This window comes from Myxine glutinosa, chromosome 10 (genome assembly GCF_964187855.1).
Source record: "Myxine glutinosa chromosome 10, kmMyxGlut1.1, whole genome shotgun sequence".
NCBI lineage: Eukaryota > Metazoa > Chordata > Myxini > Myxiniformes > Myxinidae > Myxine > Myxine glutinosa.
In genome coordinates this window covers 2,737,759-2,753,690 of record NC_136270.1, presented here as the reverse complement: position 1 = coordinate 2,753,690, position 15,932 = coordinate 2,737,759, and the positions used below count along the sequence as shown (strand labels likewise).

Genomic DNA, 15,932 nt, shown 5'->3' with positions numbered 1-15,932 from the left:
TTTGAATCCTGACACAGCTATATACTGCCATCCCGGTGTTTCAAAATGTGTTTGCCGTCCCTTGGATGGAAGTTAAACTGGCATTCCACCTGCCTGTATTAGTTGGTGGACGTCAAAGATCCCACGGTGTCCTTCGCAAAGAGGAGGTGAGCAATAGCCAGCAGCATAAACAAATTACAAATCCCTGCCCTGACGACTTAATTGAACGTCAGACCTGGCCAGCCAGTTCGTGAAAGACTTAGGTCAAAAACTTCCCCCAGCCAAACCCACAAGAACGTGGGAATAACTTTGACTATTAAAGTAAGAGGAAGAAGAAGAAAAATAAAAAGAGATGTGGAATGCAAAATTTCAAGTATGTGTTTTCATTAATGCAATAATAAACAAAGGTGTAGCGTATTTCCAAAACAATAATTGAAAGCCTACCTGAGCATGGCATCCGATTCCTGGACAATCTCTGTCAATTTGTCCTTGTGAATGTCCAGTTGTGACATCACACCATGCGCTTTGGTCCACCTAGACAGGGTAGATGCATGCACGTCTCTTCAAATCAATTTTTTTTTTTTTTTTAAATGCAACTTCATCAAAATGTTTGCAATTACGTGGAAGGGAATCAGGATACCTCGAGTAGTAGAGCATCAAACCATTTAAGGTAATGTAACACGTTTAAGACCAACAATCCTTTCGGGCGAGAGTTTATGATTATACTCTGACCAACTCTCGGTCTTCAACGCGTTTACTTCCGGACCGGGAGCAGCTTCATACGGTTCGGAAGTCAAAATCATAATTGCATTGAGGAATTTACGAAACCTCCAACCGACATCAGGACACCCCTTGTGACCCTTGTGTAGCAACATTTGAACTCCCCTTTACAACTCTTCTCTAGATCCCCTGCCTTCTTATATCCCTTCTCACCTCTCTTTCCATCCCTCTTAATCTCTCTCTCCGCCTCACCTATTTTCAGCGCATCCATACACACTCGCAACACAACATCGGTGGTGCACGGGGAAAAAAAACTAGGTCGGGGTTCTGGCACATGTTGTGCATTGAAAATGTTGAAATCGTGTAAATAATTTCAAGTCTATGTGCGTTTCTCTTTCGCGGCCGAACCCTGGCACCTCTAGGCCACAAATTGTGGGTGTAGGTACATCAGATGTTGGCCTTGAATGCTGTTTTGAGGCCACCAATGGCTGCTAAAAGTGTATGTTGGGATGCAGTCTCGCACCGAAGGGGATGCGGAACTATTGCAGTGTGTGTGTGTGTGTGTGTGTGTGTGTGTGTGTGTGTGTGTGTGTGTGTGTCTGTCTGTCTGTCTGTCTGTGTGTCTGTGTGTGTGCGTGTGTGTGTGTTTGTGTGTGTGTGTGTGTGTGTGTGTGTGTGCGTGTGTGCGCGCGCACGCATATATATTTTCACTTTAAAAATAGTTTCTCTGAGGCCACTTGTCCGATCGATGCAAAACTTTAAACATATGAGGGACTCCCCACAGAAAATATTTTATTGCTATCTCTGACATCATACGTCACGTGGTATGACAGCCATATTTGATTAAAGGGAAAAAATTGTACATCATTTTCTCCGAAACCCCTCAATGAAAAAAATTGCAACTTGGCATATCAATGCCCCATGGGGTACAGTGCCTTCAGAAAGTATTCACACCCTTTGACTTTTTTCACATTTTGTTGTGTTCGAGCCTGAAATTAAAATGGATTAAATTGAGATTTTTTTTGGCACTGATCTACACATTTTTTTGGCATTGATTCAATACCACAAAATGTCAAAGTATAATTTTTTTTTTTTTTTTTTTTTTACAAAATAATGTCGCGCGATCCCTTCGGTTAACACCGCAGGACCGGGGACGACCGAACGGCTTTAATGGAGGCGACGATCAAATACGGATTCGGCTATAAAAGCACGGGAGGAAGAATAAAGGGGAAGAAGCGCAAGCACGTACCTGTAGAGAGAATGAGCTCAAACGGGAATCCGGGGTAAAATGTACAAAAATAACAGGTTTATTTCGGAACCCGAGAACAAGGAAACACAACGATAAAACCTAATTCTAAATTGGGATGTCCCCACACCAGACTCAACAACAGGATACAGGAATTAATTAATAAAATAACTGTCCGTCGTGGATTTGTGTAAGATGTGGTGCGTGCTTATCTGTCTGTAGTCTGCAGTCAAGGAATCGTCGGCTCCAAGCGCGCAAGCCCACCGCGACTTCGATGTCGGCGGGAAACAGGCCTCGATGCGCGCCGTCAGGCCTCACCGAGCGCCTCGCTGCAAGCTCCTCGTCAGTCGCACCCGAGGTCCCGTCCGCTCGCAGCACCGAAAGCACCAAAAAGCACCACGACAAACCAAAAGCACCAAAGGTCCAACGCAGGGCTAGCGAATCTCCACAGGAAGCCGATCTCCAACACGAAGCCGATCTCCAACACGAGGCACGAAGAGAACTTCAGGGAAGCACAGAGAGAGACAGGAACGGAAAGGGCCAGGGAAGAGCGCGGGAGGAGGGAAGAGGGCGAAACGCCGGCGAGTCAGCAGTTTTATCACTCACCCTGTGACGTCAGTTCTTTCTCCCCTCCAACCAGCGCAGTGACCCCAGTCTTCCAGAATCTTCCCACTCCGCTGGCTTCCTCCCATTGGCCGAGTACTTCCCGCCCACAGTGTCATGCCACCCTCGTGGCCAACCACCAGTCCTTCCCTTCCCTCCAATCACGGGGTAGTTCTCTGTCCCTTCCACAGACCAATCACAGTCCGCCTGGGCGTGGCTATAGCCTGCCACGAGGCTCGTTGCTAGACCAGCTGGTGGTGTGGCTGGCTGCGGCCCATGCGGCGGTGCCCCGATCTGGCTTCCTGCCTGTTTCCCAAAGTCGTTGTGGTAAGGGAGGGAAATTATTTAATGTGTGCACTAAAGACACATTTAAGTGCTTATATGAGTGCGTTGCCATAATGGACACAGGTTTGGCGACAGAGGGAAACGACGAACGAGGGAACTTTATCCATAATCGCTGCACTATTTGGCACACCCCGCCCCCTCGTGGCGGGGACACCAATACAGCTTATAGCGACAAACCGGGCTAAACACAGAGCTTATTACAAGGTAGATTCCCTATCGCGACAGACGAAGCATGATTCCTATTCAGATCTACCTGATTCTATATATCACTCTACCCAAATTCACAACAACAATTAAAAATGAAACGCTGAAAAGTCTTGAGTCAATAAGTATTCAATGCCATTGCTATGACACACCAAATGGAGCTCAGATGCATAATAATATATATACTGTCACGTGAAAAAGTAAGTACACCCCATGTAAAGTTTTGACTTTTTCAACATATTTCAACATACAGCTATTTGATCTTCATTTCAACAATATTGATAGAAAAAGGTGATATAATATAACAAATATCATGAAACATTTACATTTTGTAGTCCATTGTATAATTTAAACAAACATAAATGCAAATAATTATTTGTGCAAATTTCGCATGTGGAAAAAGTAAGTACACCCTTGGCTCTAATAGGTAGTATTGCCCCCTTTGGCAGAAATAACCTCAAGTAGGCGTTTCTTATAACTGTCTACCAGTCTCTGACATCGACTGGGAGAAATTTTTGCCCACTCCTCCATGCAGAATTCTTTCAGCTGTGCGATGTTTGAGGGGTTTCTTGCATGCACAGCTCGTTTCAAATCCCCCCACAACATCTCGATGGGATTTAGATCCGGGCTTTGACTTGGCCATTCCAGAACCCTCCTTTTCTTTCTTTTCAGCCATTCCTTGGTGGATTTACTGGTATGTTTAGGGTCATTGTCACGTTGAAAGGTCCCCCTTCGGTTGAGCTTCAACTTTCTGACAGATGGCCTCACATTATCCTCAAGCACCCTCTGGTACAATGAAGAATTCATAGTGGATTCTATGATGGTGAGCTGCCCAGACCCTGATACAGCAAAGCTGCCCCAAACCATAATATTTCCACCACCATGCTTTACAGTTGGTATCAGGTTCTTGTGGTCAAATGCTGTCTTTGGTTTTCACCAAACATGTCTTCTGGTACTGTGGCCAAATAGCTCTACCTTTGACTCATCTGTCCAGAGCACATTGTTCCAGAAGTGCTGGTCTTTGCCTAGGTGTTCATTGGCAAACTTTAGTCTTGCCCTGATGTTCTTGCTGGACAGCAAAGGTTTCCTCCTGGCACACCTCCCATGCAGATCAAATTTGTGCAGCCTCTTTCTAATGGTACACTCATGCAATTTGACATCAACAGTGGCAAGAGCTACCTGTAGGTCCCGTGATGACATTCTGGGGTTCTTTGAGACTTCTTTCAGCATCTTGCGGTCTGCTCTCAGGCTGAACTTGCTGGGGCAGCCTGGCCTGAACAAGTTGGCAGTTGTTTGGAATCTTCTCCACTTGTAGATGATCTTCCGGACAGTCGAATGATTGATTTCAAATTGTTTGGAGATATTTTTAAATCACTTCCCAGACTCGTAGGCATCTATAACCTTCTTTCTGAAGGCCTCAGAGATCTCTTTTGATCTAGGCATGGTGACGCCGCACACTTCAACAACAAAGAGCAAACCAAACTAAATGTCTGAGGTTTAAATAAGACAGGTTCCTCCAAGATCCTCTCTAACGATGTTATAATCATTTGCACCTGAGCTGGTGCACCTGATTCTAATTTTAGCTATTTGAAGTGGTGATAAATGTAGGGGTGTACTTACTTTTTCCACATGCGAAATTTGCATTTATGTTTATTTAAATTATACAATGGACTACAAAATGTAAATCTTTCATGATATTTGTTATATTATATCACCTTTATCTATCAATATTGTTGAAATGAAGATCAAATAGCTGTATGTTGAAATATGTTGAAAAAGTCAAAACTTTACATGGGGTGTACTTACTTTTTCACGTGACTGTATATTCGATGTCACAAGCAGAGGGATGATCTCGCATCTTCACCAATCACAGTTGGGGGTGTATCATACTCTTTACAGTGTTTCTGTTGCTGAAATGAATTGTTGTCTCGGGTTATACTGGGTAGTTTGTCATTGCCTTCCCAGCCTTGTTTGTCCGTGCTATATCCTTTTAAATGCTGAGCGTCAAACAAGAAAGCGGCACATCCCATGTGGGAAGGTTCCAAACGAATAATCCACACAAGTCCAGACTTGAGCATGATTCGTTAATAGTGGCAAACACCGAATAAGAGTGAGATATAATTGACAATTGCTTGTGTCAATATTACTACTCCAAAAGCTCAAAAGAATAAAGGTGATTATTAAAAGAACAAGCATAGAACGTCTTACCATTCCACCATGAATGGAAATTTGTCTTCACTGCTGAGTTTTGGGTCCATTTCAATGGGATAATATTTGTCTTTCAAATCACACAACTGTGAACACAAAACAATCTGTTAAGCCCTGGAGGTGTGGAGCAAAATAAATCGGACATAAAAGGTTGAATGTGGCCTTTAAAATTTTAGTGTTAAACAAAAACGTTTTACAAGAGGTACAAGGAAAGCGAAAATCAAACCAAAATGCCAGTTTAGAATGGACAAGATCCTGAGACCTGCTTGTCTATCAGTGAAATATGATATAATTGCTTGTAAATATTTCTAGACAACTCTGCTGGGTCATTGATATTTAGCCTTTGATTCTCACAAAAGTGGTATACATATTTATTATTTAATTTACCTCTTTTGCGGCTTCCTCTGTCAAAAGTTTGCACTTGTCAATAACATCTAGAAAGAAAGAGGGAGAGGAATATTAGCAATAATAAGGAAACAAGGGAAGAGGGGAAAAAGGAAGGAAAGAGGGGTGAAGGAAATAAGGAAAAAAGGAAGTAAGGATGAAACAGGAATAAGGAAAAAATAGGAATAAAGAAAAAAGGGCATAAGGGAAAAGCGAATAAGGAAAAAGGAGAAAAAGGAAAAAAGGGAAGACAAAAAAGGTAATAGGAAAAAGAGGGAATAATGAACTAGAACAACACTCTTTGACATCGCGATGTCGACTGATATGTCTCCGCCCACATTATTACATCATTATACATACTTGGACCAAGTTTGATTTAAATCCCTTTAGCTGTTCTCAAGTACCACATTTTTACCTGACATGACCTCTGGACCTTTGATGCTGAAATATAATCAGTTCATATTTGCATTACAAGATGTACTTATAATAAGTTTGGTCAAAATCCCATCACTGGTTCACAAGTTAGCTTGTTAAACAGAATTTCTATATAATTTCTGAAACTACATAATTTATACATACCTATACCAAGTTTGATTGAGATTCCTACAGTCGTTCTTAAGTTATCGTGGTAACGAAAACTTATCATGGATGTGCGCACACACGGTCAGCCACACTGAACCCAAAAACATAATGCCTCCATCCAGTAAGTTCATCAGCAGAGGCATGAAAAAAGGAATAAGGAAAAAAAAAAGGGAAGAGGCAAAAGGCAATAAGGAAAAAAGAAATAAGGAAAAATGAAATAAGGAAAAAAGGAATAAGGAAAAAAAAAGGGAAGAGGCAAAAGGCAATAAGGAAAAAAGAAATAAGGAAAAATGAAATAAGGAAAAAGGGAATAAAGAAAAAGGGAATAGGCAAAAAGGGAATAAAGAAAAAGGGAAAAGGAAAAAGGGAATAAGGAAAAATGGAATAAGGAAAAAGGGAATAAGGAAAAAGGGAATAAGGAAAAAGGGAATAGGAAAAAGGGAATAAGGAAAAAAGGAATAAGCAAAAAGGGAACAAGCAAAAAGGGAATAAGGAAAAAGGGAATAAGGACAAAAGGAATAAGGAAAAAAGGGAATAAGCAAAAAGGGAATAAGGAAAAAGGGAATAAAGAAAAAGGGAATAAGGAAAAAGGGAATAAGCAAAAATGGAATAAGGAAAAAGGGAATAAGGAAAAAGGGAACAAAGAAAAAGGGAATAGGCAAAAAGGGAATAGGCGAAAAGGGAATAAGGAAAAAGGGAATAAGGAAAAAGGGAATAAAGACAAAGGGAATAAGGAAAAAGGGAATAAGGAAAAAGGGAATAAGGAAAAAGGGAATAAAGAAAAAGGGAATAAAGAAAAAGGGAATAAGCAAAAAGGGAATAAGGAAAAAAGGAATAAGGAAAAAGGGAATAAGGAAAAAGGGAATAAGGAAAAAGGGAATAAGCAAAAAAGGGAATAAGCAAAAAGGGAATAAGCAAAAAAGGAATAAGGAAAAAGGGAATAAGGAAAAAGGGAATAAGCAAAAAGGGAATAAGGAAAAAGGGAATAAGCAAAAAGGGAATAAGGAAAAAGGGAATAAGGAAAAAGGGAATAAGGAAAAAGGGAATAAGCAAAAATGGAATAAGGAAAAAGGGAATAAGGAAAAAGGGAATAAGGAAAAAGGGAATAAGCAAAAAGGGAATAAGGAAAAAGGGAATAAGGAAAAAGGGAATAAGGACAAAAGGAATAAGGAAAAAAGGGAATAAGCAAAAAGGGAAAAAGGAAAAAGGGAAAAGGGAATAAAGAAAAAGGGAATAGGCAAAAAGGGAATAGGCGAAAAGGGAATAAGCAAAAAGGGAATAAGGAAAAAGGGAATAAAGAAAAAGGGAATAGGCAAAAAGGGAATAAAGAAAAAGGGAATAAGGAAAAAAGGGAATAAGCAAAAAGGGAATGAGGAAAAAGGGAATAAAGAAAAAGGGAATAGGCAAAAAGGGAATAAGGAAAAAGGGAATAAGGAAAAAGGGAATAAGGAAAAAAGGGAATAAGCAAAAAGGGAATAAGGAAAAAAGGGAATAAGGAAAAAAGGGAATAAGGAAAAAGGGAATAAAGAAAAAGGGAATAAGCAAAAAGGGAATAAGGAAAAAGGGAATAAGGAAAAAAGGGAATAAGCAAAAAGGGAATAAGCAAAAAGGGAATAAGCGGAGATGTTTTTGCCTTATTCCCTTTTTGCTTATTCCCTTTTTCTTTATTCCCTTTTTGCCTATTCCCTTTTTCTTTATTCCCTTTTTCCTTATTTCATCGGAGATGTCGGAGACGGTGGCAGGGATTTTCGAAGCTCCACACGGTCTCCACGTTTTTCGAAGTTAAGTCTGTTCACAATTGTATTTTGTCGAAACTGTATTTATCTTTCGGTGTGTGAAGTTATTGTGTGCAACTTTGGTTGTTTCTCGGTGTTTATCTTTCATAAATTGATCGTCTGTTTGCCGCGTCGCGAGCAAGGCCTTTGCCGCGTCGCGAACGATTTGAAATCGAAGTTAAGTGATTGTTCCCATTTGTATTTTCGTTAAAACTGTATTTATTTATGGTGTTGTACGTATATTGTGTCCCGACGAAGATTTCTCGGTGCAAATCTTTCATACCTGTATTGAAAATCGTGTTAATTCGTGTCGTGTCTTGAGGCCTTGTACAGTACAACCTTGAGGCTTTGTTTTTCTCTCAGCGGTCTGTCGTTTGTGATCCAATAACTTTCGTTCTCTGTATTCCGAGTCTTTTCACCCATAGCCTACTTCCTTGTGTAAATCTCAACTCAAATAAAAAAATATATATAATAATAATAATAATAATTCCCTTCTCTGTTCTCATTCGTTTATTCATTCTTATTCGTTCGTTCGTTCTTCGACCACGTGTTTCTCCCCCATTTCCCCAGATAGTTTTCACTGTTATTAACCTTCAATGTTTACACTTTCCCCTCAAGTTATGTATTCCGTCATATATTATAACACCTTTTTCTTCTTCTTCTTTAAAAGGCTGCTTACGACTTGCTCACCAAATCAATTCATCCCAAAAAAAATATCCATCTCCTATAGTGCCTTTTTTCTACATTCCCTAAACTCTCCTGCACTCCATCCTCCATCCAGCGTCCTGACTCTCTTATTTTTAACTCGGTCACAAGAAACTCATTTTGCAATAAATGTTCGTTTCCCATAAATCGTACACTTTCTAAAATCCAATCTCACCCCTCCCCTCCAAATCTTCCCCATAACCCCTCCCCTGCAAATCTTCCCCATCACCCCTCCCCTCCAAATCTTCCCCATCACCCATCCCTTTCAAATCTCCCCCCTTGCCCCCTCCCTCCTAAACTACCCCCTCACCCGTCCCCGCCAAGACACCCCCTCGCCCCACCCCTCCTAGACTCCTCCCTCATCCCTCCCCTCCAAATCTCCCCCATATCCCATCCCTTTCAAATCCCTCCCCTTGTCCCTTCCCTCCCAAACTCCCCCCTCGCCCCTCCCCTTCAAATCTCCCCACCCTCATTGCTTCTCAATTTCCCCCACTCTCACTCTCCCTCCTCAAAGCGTCCTCCCCGCTTCTTCCCCCTTCCAACTCTCACCTCCATCTCCCCCAACCTTCTGCCTCGCTCTTCCCCCTCCTCAAATAACACCTCATTGTGCCTCACCCAATCACCATCAAACCTTTTGTCCGCCCCATCCTTCCCTTTCTCCGAGCTATTCTGAAATCTCTGACACACCTTCAACAGCTCTCCCTACCTCTTCCACCTCTTCCACATCTTACCCTACCCCTCCTCCCCCCTGTTCTGTATCTGATGCTCCCCCTTCCTCTTCATTAACGGTATGGACCTCAAACATCCGGGGCCTTCGTTCAAACTTAACTGATCTCTCCATACAGGTTGCTTCTGTCAAACCAGACGTGATCTGCTTAACAGAAACTTTCCTCCTTTATGATGTCTCTGATTCCTTAGTATCTCTCCCGGGCGACTCCCTCCTCCGGTATGATAGACCTGAGCCTCGTCCTGGAGGTGGGGTTGCTATCTTTATCAAAATCTCTCTTCCTCACTCGCCCTGCACTGCACTCTCTCCACCTCACCCCCAGGAATACCTCTGTCTACGGCTTCCCCTTCGCCCCCACCGCTTGTTCATATGTGTGTTGTACCGTCCACCAAACAGTGATGACTCCATCTACATCTCGCTGTCTGATAATATGGACCAACTTCTATCTACTCATCCCAACTCTCTCTTCCTCATATGTGGTGATTTCAACTGTCATCATGCCAGTTGGCTGGGTGTGGGTACCTCTCTCACCAGCCATGGCTCCTCAGCAAAGGACTTCTGCGACTCACTGGGACTGACACAATCTGTCAATTTCCCGACCCGGATCTCAGTCAACGGAACATCTTCTCTTCTGGACTTGGTTATGACTAACTTCCCTGAAAATGTCTGCTGCTCTTCTTCTGCTCCAATCGGATCATCTGATCATGTCCTTGTTAAAGTGGACATCTCTCTGACCATCCTCAGGGAGCCTGCTCAGCGTCGACGAGTCTGGCATTTCACTCAGGCCAACTGGCACGGTCTTCAAGCAGCCATCAATCATCTGGACTGGTCTCCCATCTCTACCACCTCTGACATCAACTCATCCTGGGAATTCTTCCAAAGTAAATTGCTCTCTCTCATGCACAGATTTATCCCATCTCGTCTTCAGTTGTCATACCCTTCCTCCCGTCCATGGTACACGGAATCTTGTGGTGAGGCTGTTGCCCAGAAACAACTTGCCTTCGTCTCCTGGAAAGCAAATCCAACGGAAGGAAATCTCATTTCCTTTCACAAAGCCCGAAACAAGTGTGTGTCCACCCTCAGGAGAGCCAGGAAACAATATCTCTCCGTTCTCAAGACCGAACTCTCTTATCTGTCTCCCTCTTCCAAATCCTGGTGGCATCTGGTCAAATCCGTTTCTGGTGTTTGTTCCCCCTCCATCCCCTCCCTTACCTCAAACGGCTACACAGCTGACTCCGCACGTGAAAAAGCTGAATGCCTCAACTCTGTGTTTGCCTCTAAATCTTTTGTCCCAAACCCATCCCTCTCTGTACCCACCATACCCAGTTGTACCCTGCTGCTCCTGGACTCCGTGTTCTTTCCTCCTGACAAGGTGGAAAAGTTTCTGTCAACCCTCGACTCTGATTCTGCAACTGGACCCGACAGCATCAGCCCACGGGTCCTAAAATCCTGCTCTGCCGCTCTATCTCACCCTCTCTCTGTTCTCTTCACCCTCTCTTTTGCTCAAGGTCAACTGCCATCTGCTTGGAAATCAGCCAACATCACCGCTTTGCACAAAAAAGGTGCAAAAACAGATCCTAGCAACTACAGACCAATCAGCCTTCTCCCAATTATCAGCAAAGTCATGGAATCCATCATTGCTTCGGATATGAAATCTTTCCTCTTCTCCAATGGCTTGATCTCTGATCATCAATTTGGTTTCAGACCAGGTCACTCTACTCTGGACATGCTGCTTCTGCTGTCTCAACAATGGATGGAGGTCCTCAATGCCAAACATGAAATTAGAGCTGTCTCCCTCGACATATCACGTGCCTTCGACACGGTCTGGCACCCCGCTCTGCTCACCAAACTCTCCTCCTTTGGTATCCATGGAAATCTCCACGCATGGCTGGCGGACGTCCTCTCTAGTCGTCGTCAACGTGTGGCCCTGAATGGGTTTCTCTCATCTCCTCTTCCTGTTCAGGCTGGAGTTCCCCAAGGCAGTGTTCTGGGCCCCATGCTTTTTCTGGTCTTCATCAATGATCTCTCTGACTCTCTTGAAAATCCTCTCTATCTCTTTGCTGATGACTCCACTCTCTGCCGCTCCATTACTCTTCCCTCAGATCGGCGGTCTGCAGCCTCCTCACTCTCTGAAGACTTGGACAAAATCACAGACTGGTCAAACAAGTGGAACATGTCTTTCAATCCTGACAAATCTCACACTCTTACTATGTCTCTCCGAAAAGATCGACTGGACAACCCTCCCATCTACTTTCTCAACAATCCTCTCCAAGAAGTTCTGTCGCTCAAGCTTTTGGGTCTCACTATCTGCCATGATCTTTCTTGGGAAAACCACATTTCCAAGCTGGCCTCCCAAGCCAGTCGCCGACTGGGCATCCTCCGTCGTGCGAAGTCCTTCCTCGGCACACCTGAGCTCCTCACCACATACAAGGCTTTCATCCGCAGCTCAATGGAATACTGTTCTCCCCTATGGGCCGGTGCTCCTGCCTCACACCTCGCTAGGCTTCACGCTGTTGAAACCAAAGCTTTCAGAATTATTGGAATCTCCCGCGATGAAGCTATCTCTGAGGGCCTTTCACTCACTCACCGCAGGCAGGTAGGTGGTCTTTCTGTCTTCTACCGACTCCTCTCCGGCCTTGCACCCCCAGCTCTCTCTGTGCTCTGTCCCCCAAATATTCCTACAGGTCGCACAAGATCTGCCAGCAACCCTCTGATGGTTAAACTGCCGAAATCTCGGCTCTCTGCTCACCTTCACTCTTTCATTCCTCTTTTCTCCCGCCTCTGGAACAAACTCCCTCACTCCCTTCAATCCCACTCCTCCCTCCAGGTCTTTAAAACAGCTGTTCACCACCATCTCTTATCTTCCCCCATCCAAAACCTTGGATCTTTTCTACCCCCGCTAATTCACCCCAGATCCACCTTGTTTGAAATTCCAACTTCTTTCCTGGAAGTCCTGGCAGTGTCCATATGTTTTATACCTCTCCCACCGCCCCCTTCCCATGCCCCCCCCCCCCCCAAAGCCCTCGCCCTCTCTCAGATCTCTCGATGTCTCCATGTCTCCATGTCTCTCGGTCCCTGCTCTCAAATGTTGTGTTTGTGTCCTTCCCCCTCTCTCCCCATCTTGTCTACTGCTCCCGATGTTATATGTTTTATGTGTCAGTTTGTCTGTCTGTGTGATTAATGTTCGCTCTTTCACGAGCATCGATCTTGTATACAAAAAAAAAAAAAAAAAAAAAAAAAAGGGAATAAGGAAAAAGGGAATAAGGAAAAAAGGGAATAAGCAAAAAGGGAATAAGGAAAAAGGGAATAAGGAAAAAAGGGAATAAGCAAAAAGGGAATAAGCAAAAAGGGAATAAGCAAAAAGGGAAAAAGCAAAAAGGGAATAAGGAAAAAGGGAATAAGGAAAAAGGGAATAAGGAAAAAGGGAATAAGGAAAAAAGGGAATAAGCAAAAAGGGAATAAGCAAAAAGGGAATAAGGAAAAAGGGAATAAGCAAAAAGGGAAGAGGCAAAAAGCGAATAAGCAAAAAGGGAATAAGCAAAAAAGGGAATAAGCAAAAAGGGAATAAGGAAAAAGGGAATAAGGAAAAAGGGAATAAGGAAAAAGGGAATAAGGAAAAAGGGAATAAGGAAAAAGGGAATAAGCAAAAAGGGAATAAGGAAAAAGGGAATAAGGAAAAAGGGAATAAGTAAAAAGGGAATAAGGAAAAAGGGAATAAGGAAAAAGGGAATAAGCAAAAAGGGAATAAACAAAAAGGGAATAAGGAAAAAGGGAACAAGCAAAAAGGGAATAAGGAAAAAGGGAATAAGGAAAAGGGGAATAAAGAAAAAGGGAATAGGCAAAAAGAGAATAGGCAAAAAGGGAATAAGGAAAAAGGGAATAAGCAAAAAGGGAATAAGGAAAAAGGGAATAAGGAAAAAGGGAATAAGGAAAAAGGGAATAAGGAAAAAGGGAATAAGGAAAAAGGGAATAGGCAAAAAGGGATTAAGCAAAAAGGGAATAAGGAAAAAGGGAATAAGGAAAAAGGGAATAAGGAAAAAGGGAATAAGCAAAAAGGGAACAAGGAAAAAGGGAATAAGGAAAAAGGGAACAAGCAAAAAGGGAACAAGGAAAAAGGGAATAAGGAAAAAGGGAATAAAGAAAAAGGGAATAGGCAAAAAGGGAATAAGGAAAAAGGGAATAAGGAAAAAAGGGAATAAAGAAAAAGGGAATAGGCAAAAAGGGAATAAGGAAAAAGGGAATAAGGAAAAAGGGAATAAGGAAAAAGGGAATAAAGAAAAAGGGAATAGGCAAAAAGGGAATAAGGAAAAAGGGAATAAGGAAAAAGGGAATAGGCAAAAAGGGAATAAGGAAAAAGGGAATAAGGAAAAAGGGAATAAGCAAAAAGGGGAATAAGCAAAAAGGGAATAAGGAAAAAGGGAATAAGGAAAAAGGGAATAAAGAAAAAGGGAATAAGGAAAAAGGGAATAAGGAAAAAATGGAATAAGCAAAAAGGGAATAAGGAAAAAGGGAACAAGCAAAAAGGGAATAAGGAAAAAGGGAACAAGCAAAAAGGGAATAAGGAAAAAGGGAACAAGCAAAAAGGGAATAAGGAAAAAGGGAATAAGGAAAAAGGGAATAAGGAAAAAGGGAATAAGGAAAAAGGGAATAAGGAAAAAGGGAATAAGGAAAAAAGGGAATAGGCAAAAAGGGAAGAGGCAAAAAGGGAATAAGCAAAAAGGGAATAAGCAAAAAAGGGAATAAGCAAAAAAGGGAATAAGCAAAAAGGGAATAAGGAAAAAGGGAATAAGGAAAAAGGGAATAAGGAAAAAGGGAATAAGGAAAAAGGGAATAAGGAAAAAGGGAATAAGCAAAAAGGGAATAAGCAAAAAGGGAATAAGGAAAAAGGGAATAAGGAAAAAGGGAATAAGGAAAAAGGGAATAAGGAAAAAGGGAATAAGGAAAAAGGGAATAAGGAAAAAGGGAATAAGCAAAAAGGGAATAAACAAAAAGGGAATAAGGAAAAAGGGAAGCAAAAAGGGAATAAGGAAAAAGGGAATAAGGAAAAAGGGAATAAGGAAAAAGGGAATAAAGAAAAAGGGAATAGGCAAAAAGGGAATAAGGAAAAAGGGAATAAGCAAAAAGGGAATAAGGAAAAAGGGAATAAGGAAAAAGGGAATAAGGAAAAAGGGAATAAGGAAAAAGGGAATAATGAAAAAGGGAATAGGCAAAAAGGGAATAAGCAAAAAGGGAATAAGCAAAAAGGGAATAAGGAAAAAGGGAATAAGGAAAAAGGGAATAGGCAAAAAGGGAATAGGCAAAAAGGGAATAAGGAAAAAGGGAATAAGCAAAAAGGGAATAAGCAAAAAGGGAATAAGCAAAAAGGGAATAAGGAAAAAGGGAATAAGGAAAAAGGGAAAAAGGAAAAAGGGAATAAGCAAAAAGGGAATAAACAAAAAGGGAATAAGGAAAAAGGGAACAAGCAAAAAGGTAATAAGGAAAAAGGGAATAAGGAAAAAGGGAATAAAGAAAAAGGGAATAGGCAAAAAGGGAATAAGGAAAAAGGGAATAAGGAAAAAGGGAATAAGCAAAAAGGGAATAAGGAAAAAGGGAATAAGGAAAAAGGGAATAAGGAAAAAGGGAATAAGGAAAAAGGGAATAAGGAAAAAGGGAATAGGCAAAAAGGGAATAAGCAAAAAGGGAATAAGCAAAAAGGGAATAAGGAAAAAGGGAATAAGGAAAAAGGGAATAAGGAAAAAGGGAATAAGGAAAAAGGGAATAAGGAAAAAGGGAATAAGCAAAAAGGGAATAAACAAAAAGGGAATAAGGAAAAAGGGAACAAGCAAAAAGGGAATAAGGAAAAAGGGAATAAGGAAAAAGGGAATAAAGAAAAAGGGAATAGGCAAAAAGGGAATAAGGAAAAAGGGAATAAGGAAAAAGGGAATAAGGAAAAAGGGAATAAGGAAAAAGGGAATAAGGAAAAAGGGAATAAGGAAAAAGGGAATAGGCAAAAAGGGAATAAGCAAAAAGGGAATAAGCAAAAAGGGAATAAGGAAAAAGGGAATAAGGAAAAAGGGAATAAGGAAAAAGGGAATAAGGAAAAAGGGAATAAGGAAAAAGGGAATAAGCAAAAAGGGAATAAGCAAAAAGGGAATAAACAAAAAGGGAATAAGGAAAAAGGGAACAAGCAAAAAGGGAATAAGGAAAAAGGGAATAAAGAAAAAGGGAATAGGCAAAAAGGGAATAAGGAAAAAGGGAATAAGCAAAAAGGGAATAAGGAAAAAGGGAATAAGGAAAAAGGGAATAAGGAAAAAGGGAATAAGGAAAAAGGGAATAAGGAAAAAGGGAATAGGCAAAAAGGGAATAAGCAAAAAGGGAATAAGCAAAAAGGGAATAAGGAAAAAGGGAATAAGGAAAAAGGGAAAAGGCAAAAAGGGAATAGGCAAAAAGGGAATCTATCTATAATTCCACTAAT

The 15,932-nt window shown here is 41.6% G+C and overlaps 2 protein-coding genes across 3 annotated transcripts in view; both read right to left on the bottom strand.

The window, feature by feature from the left end:
* LOC137434292 (trafficking kinesin-binding protein 1) overlaps positions 1-15,932 on the bottom strand; it is a 1,208,017-nt gene that overhangs the window by 892,532 nt on the left and 299,553 nt on the right. The gene's annotated exons all lie outside the window — the stretch shown is intronic.
* NT5C3A (5'-nucleotidase, cytosolic IIIA) overlaps positions 1-15,932 on the bottom strand; it is a 75,706-nt gene that overhangs the window by 9,221 nt on the left and 50,553 nt on the right. For both annotated transcript variants that reach the window (XM_068127183.2, XM_068127182.2), the window contains exons 4-6: positions 5,693-5,739; positions 5,306-5,391; positions 424-513 (exon numbers count right to left, since the gene is read on the bottom strand). In XM_068127183.2, the coding sequence (XP_067983284.1) occupies positions 424-513; positions 5,306-5,391; positions 5,693-5,739 (223 nt within the window). The remainder of the gene's footprint in view (positions 1-423; positions 514-5,305; positions 5,392-5,692; positions 5,740-15,932) is intronic.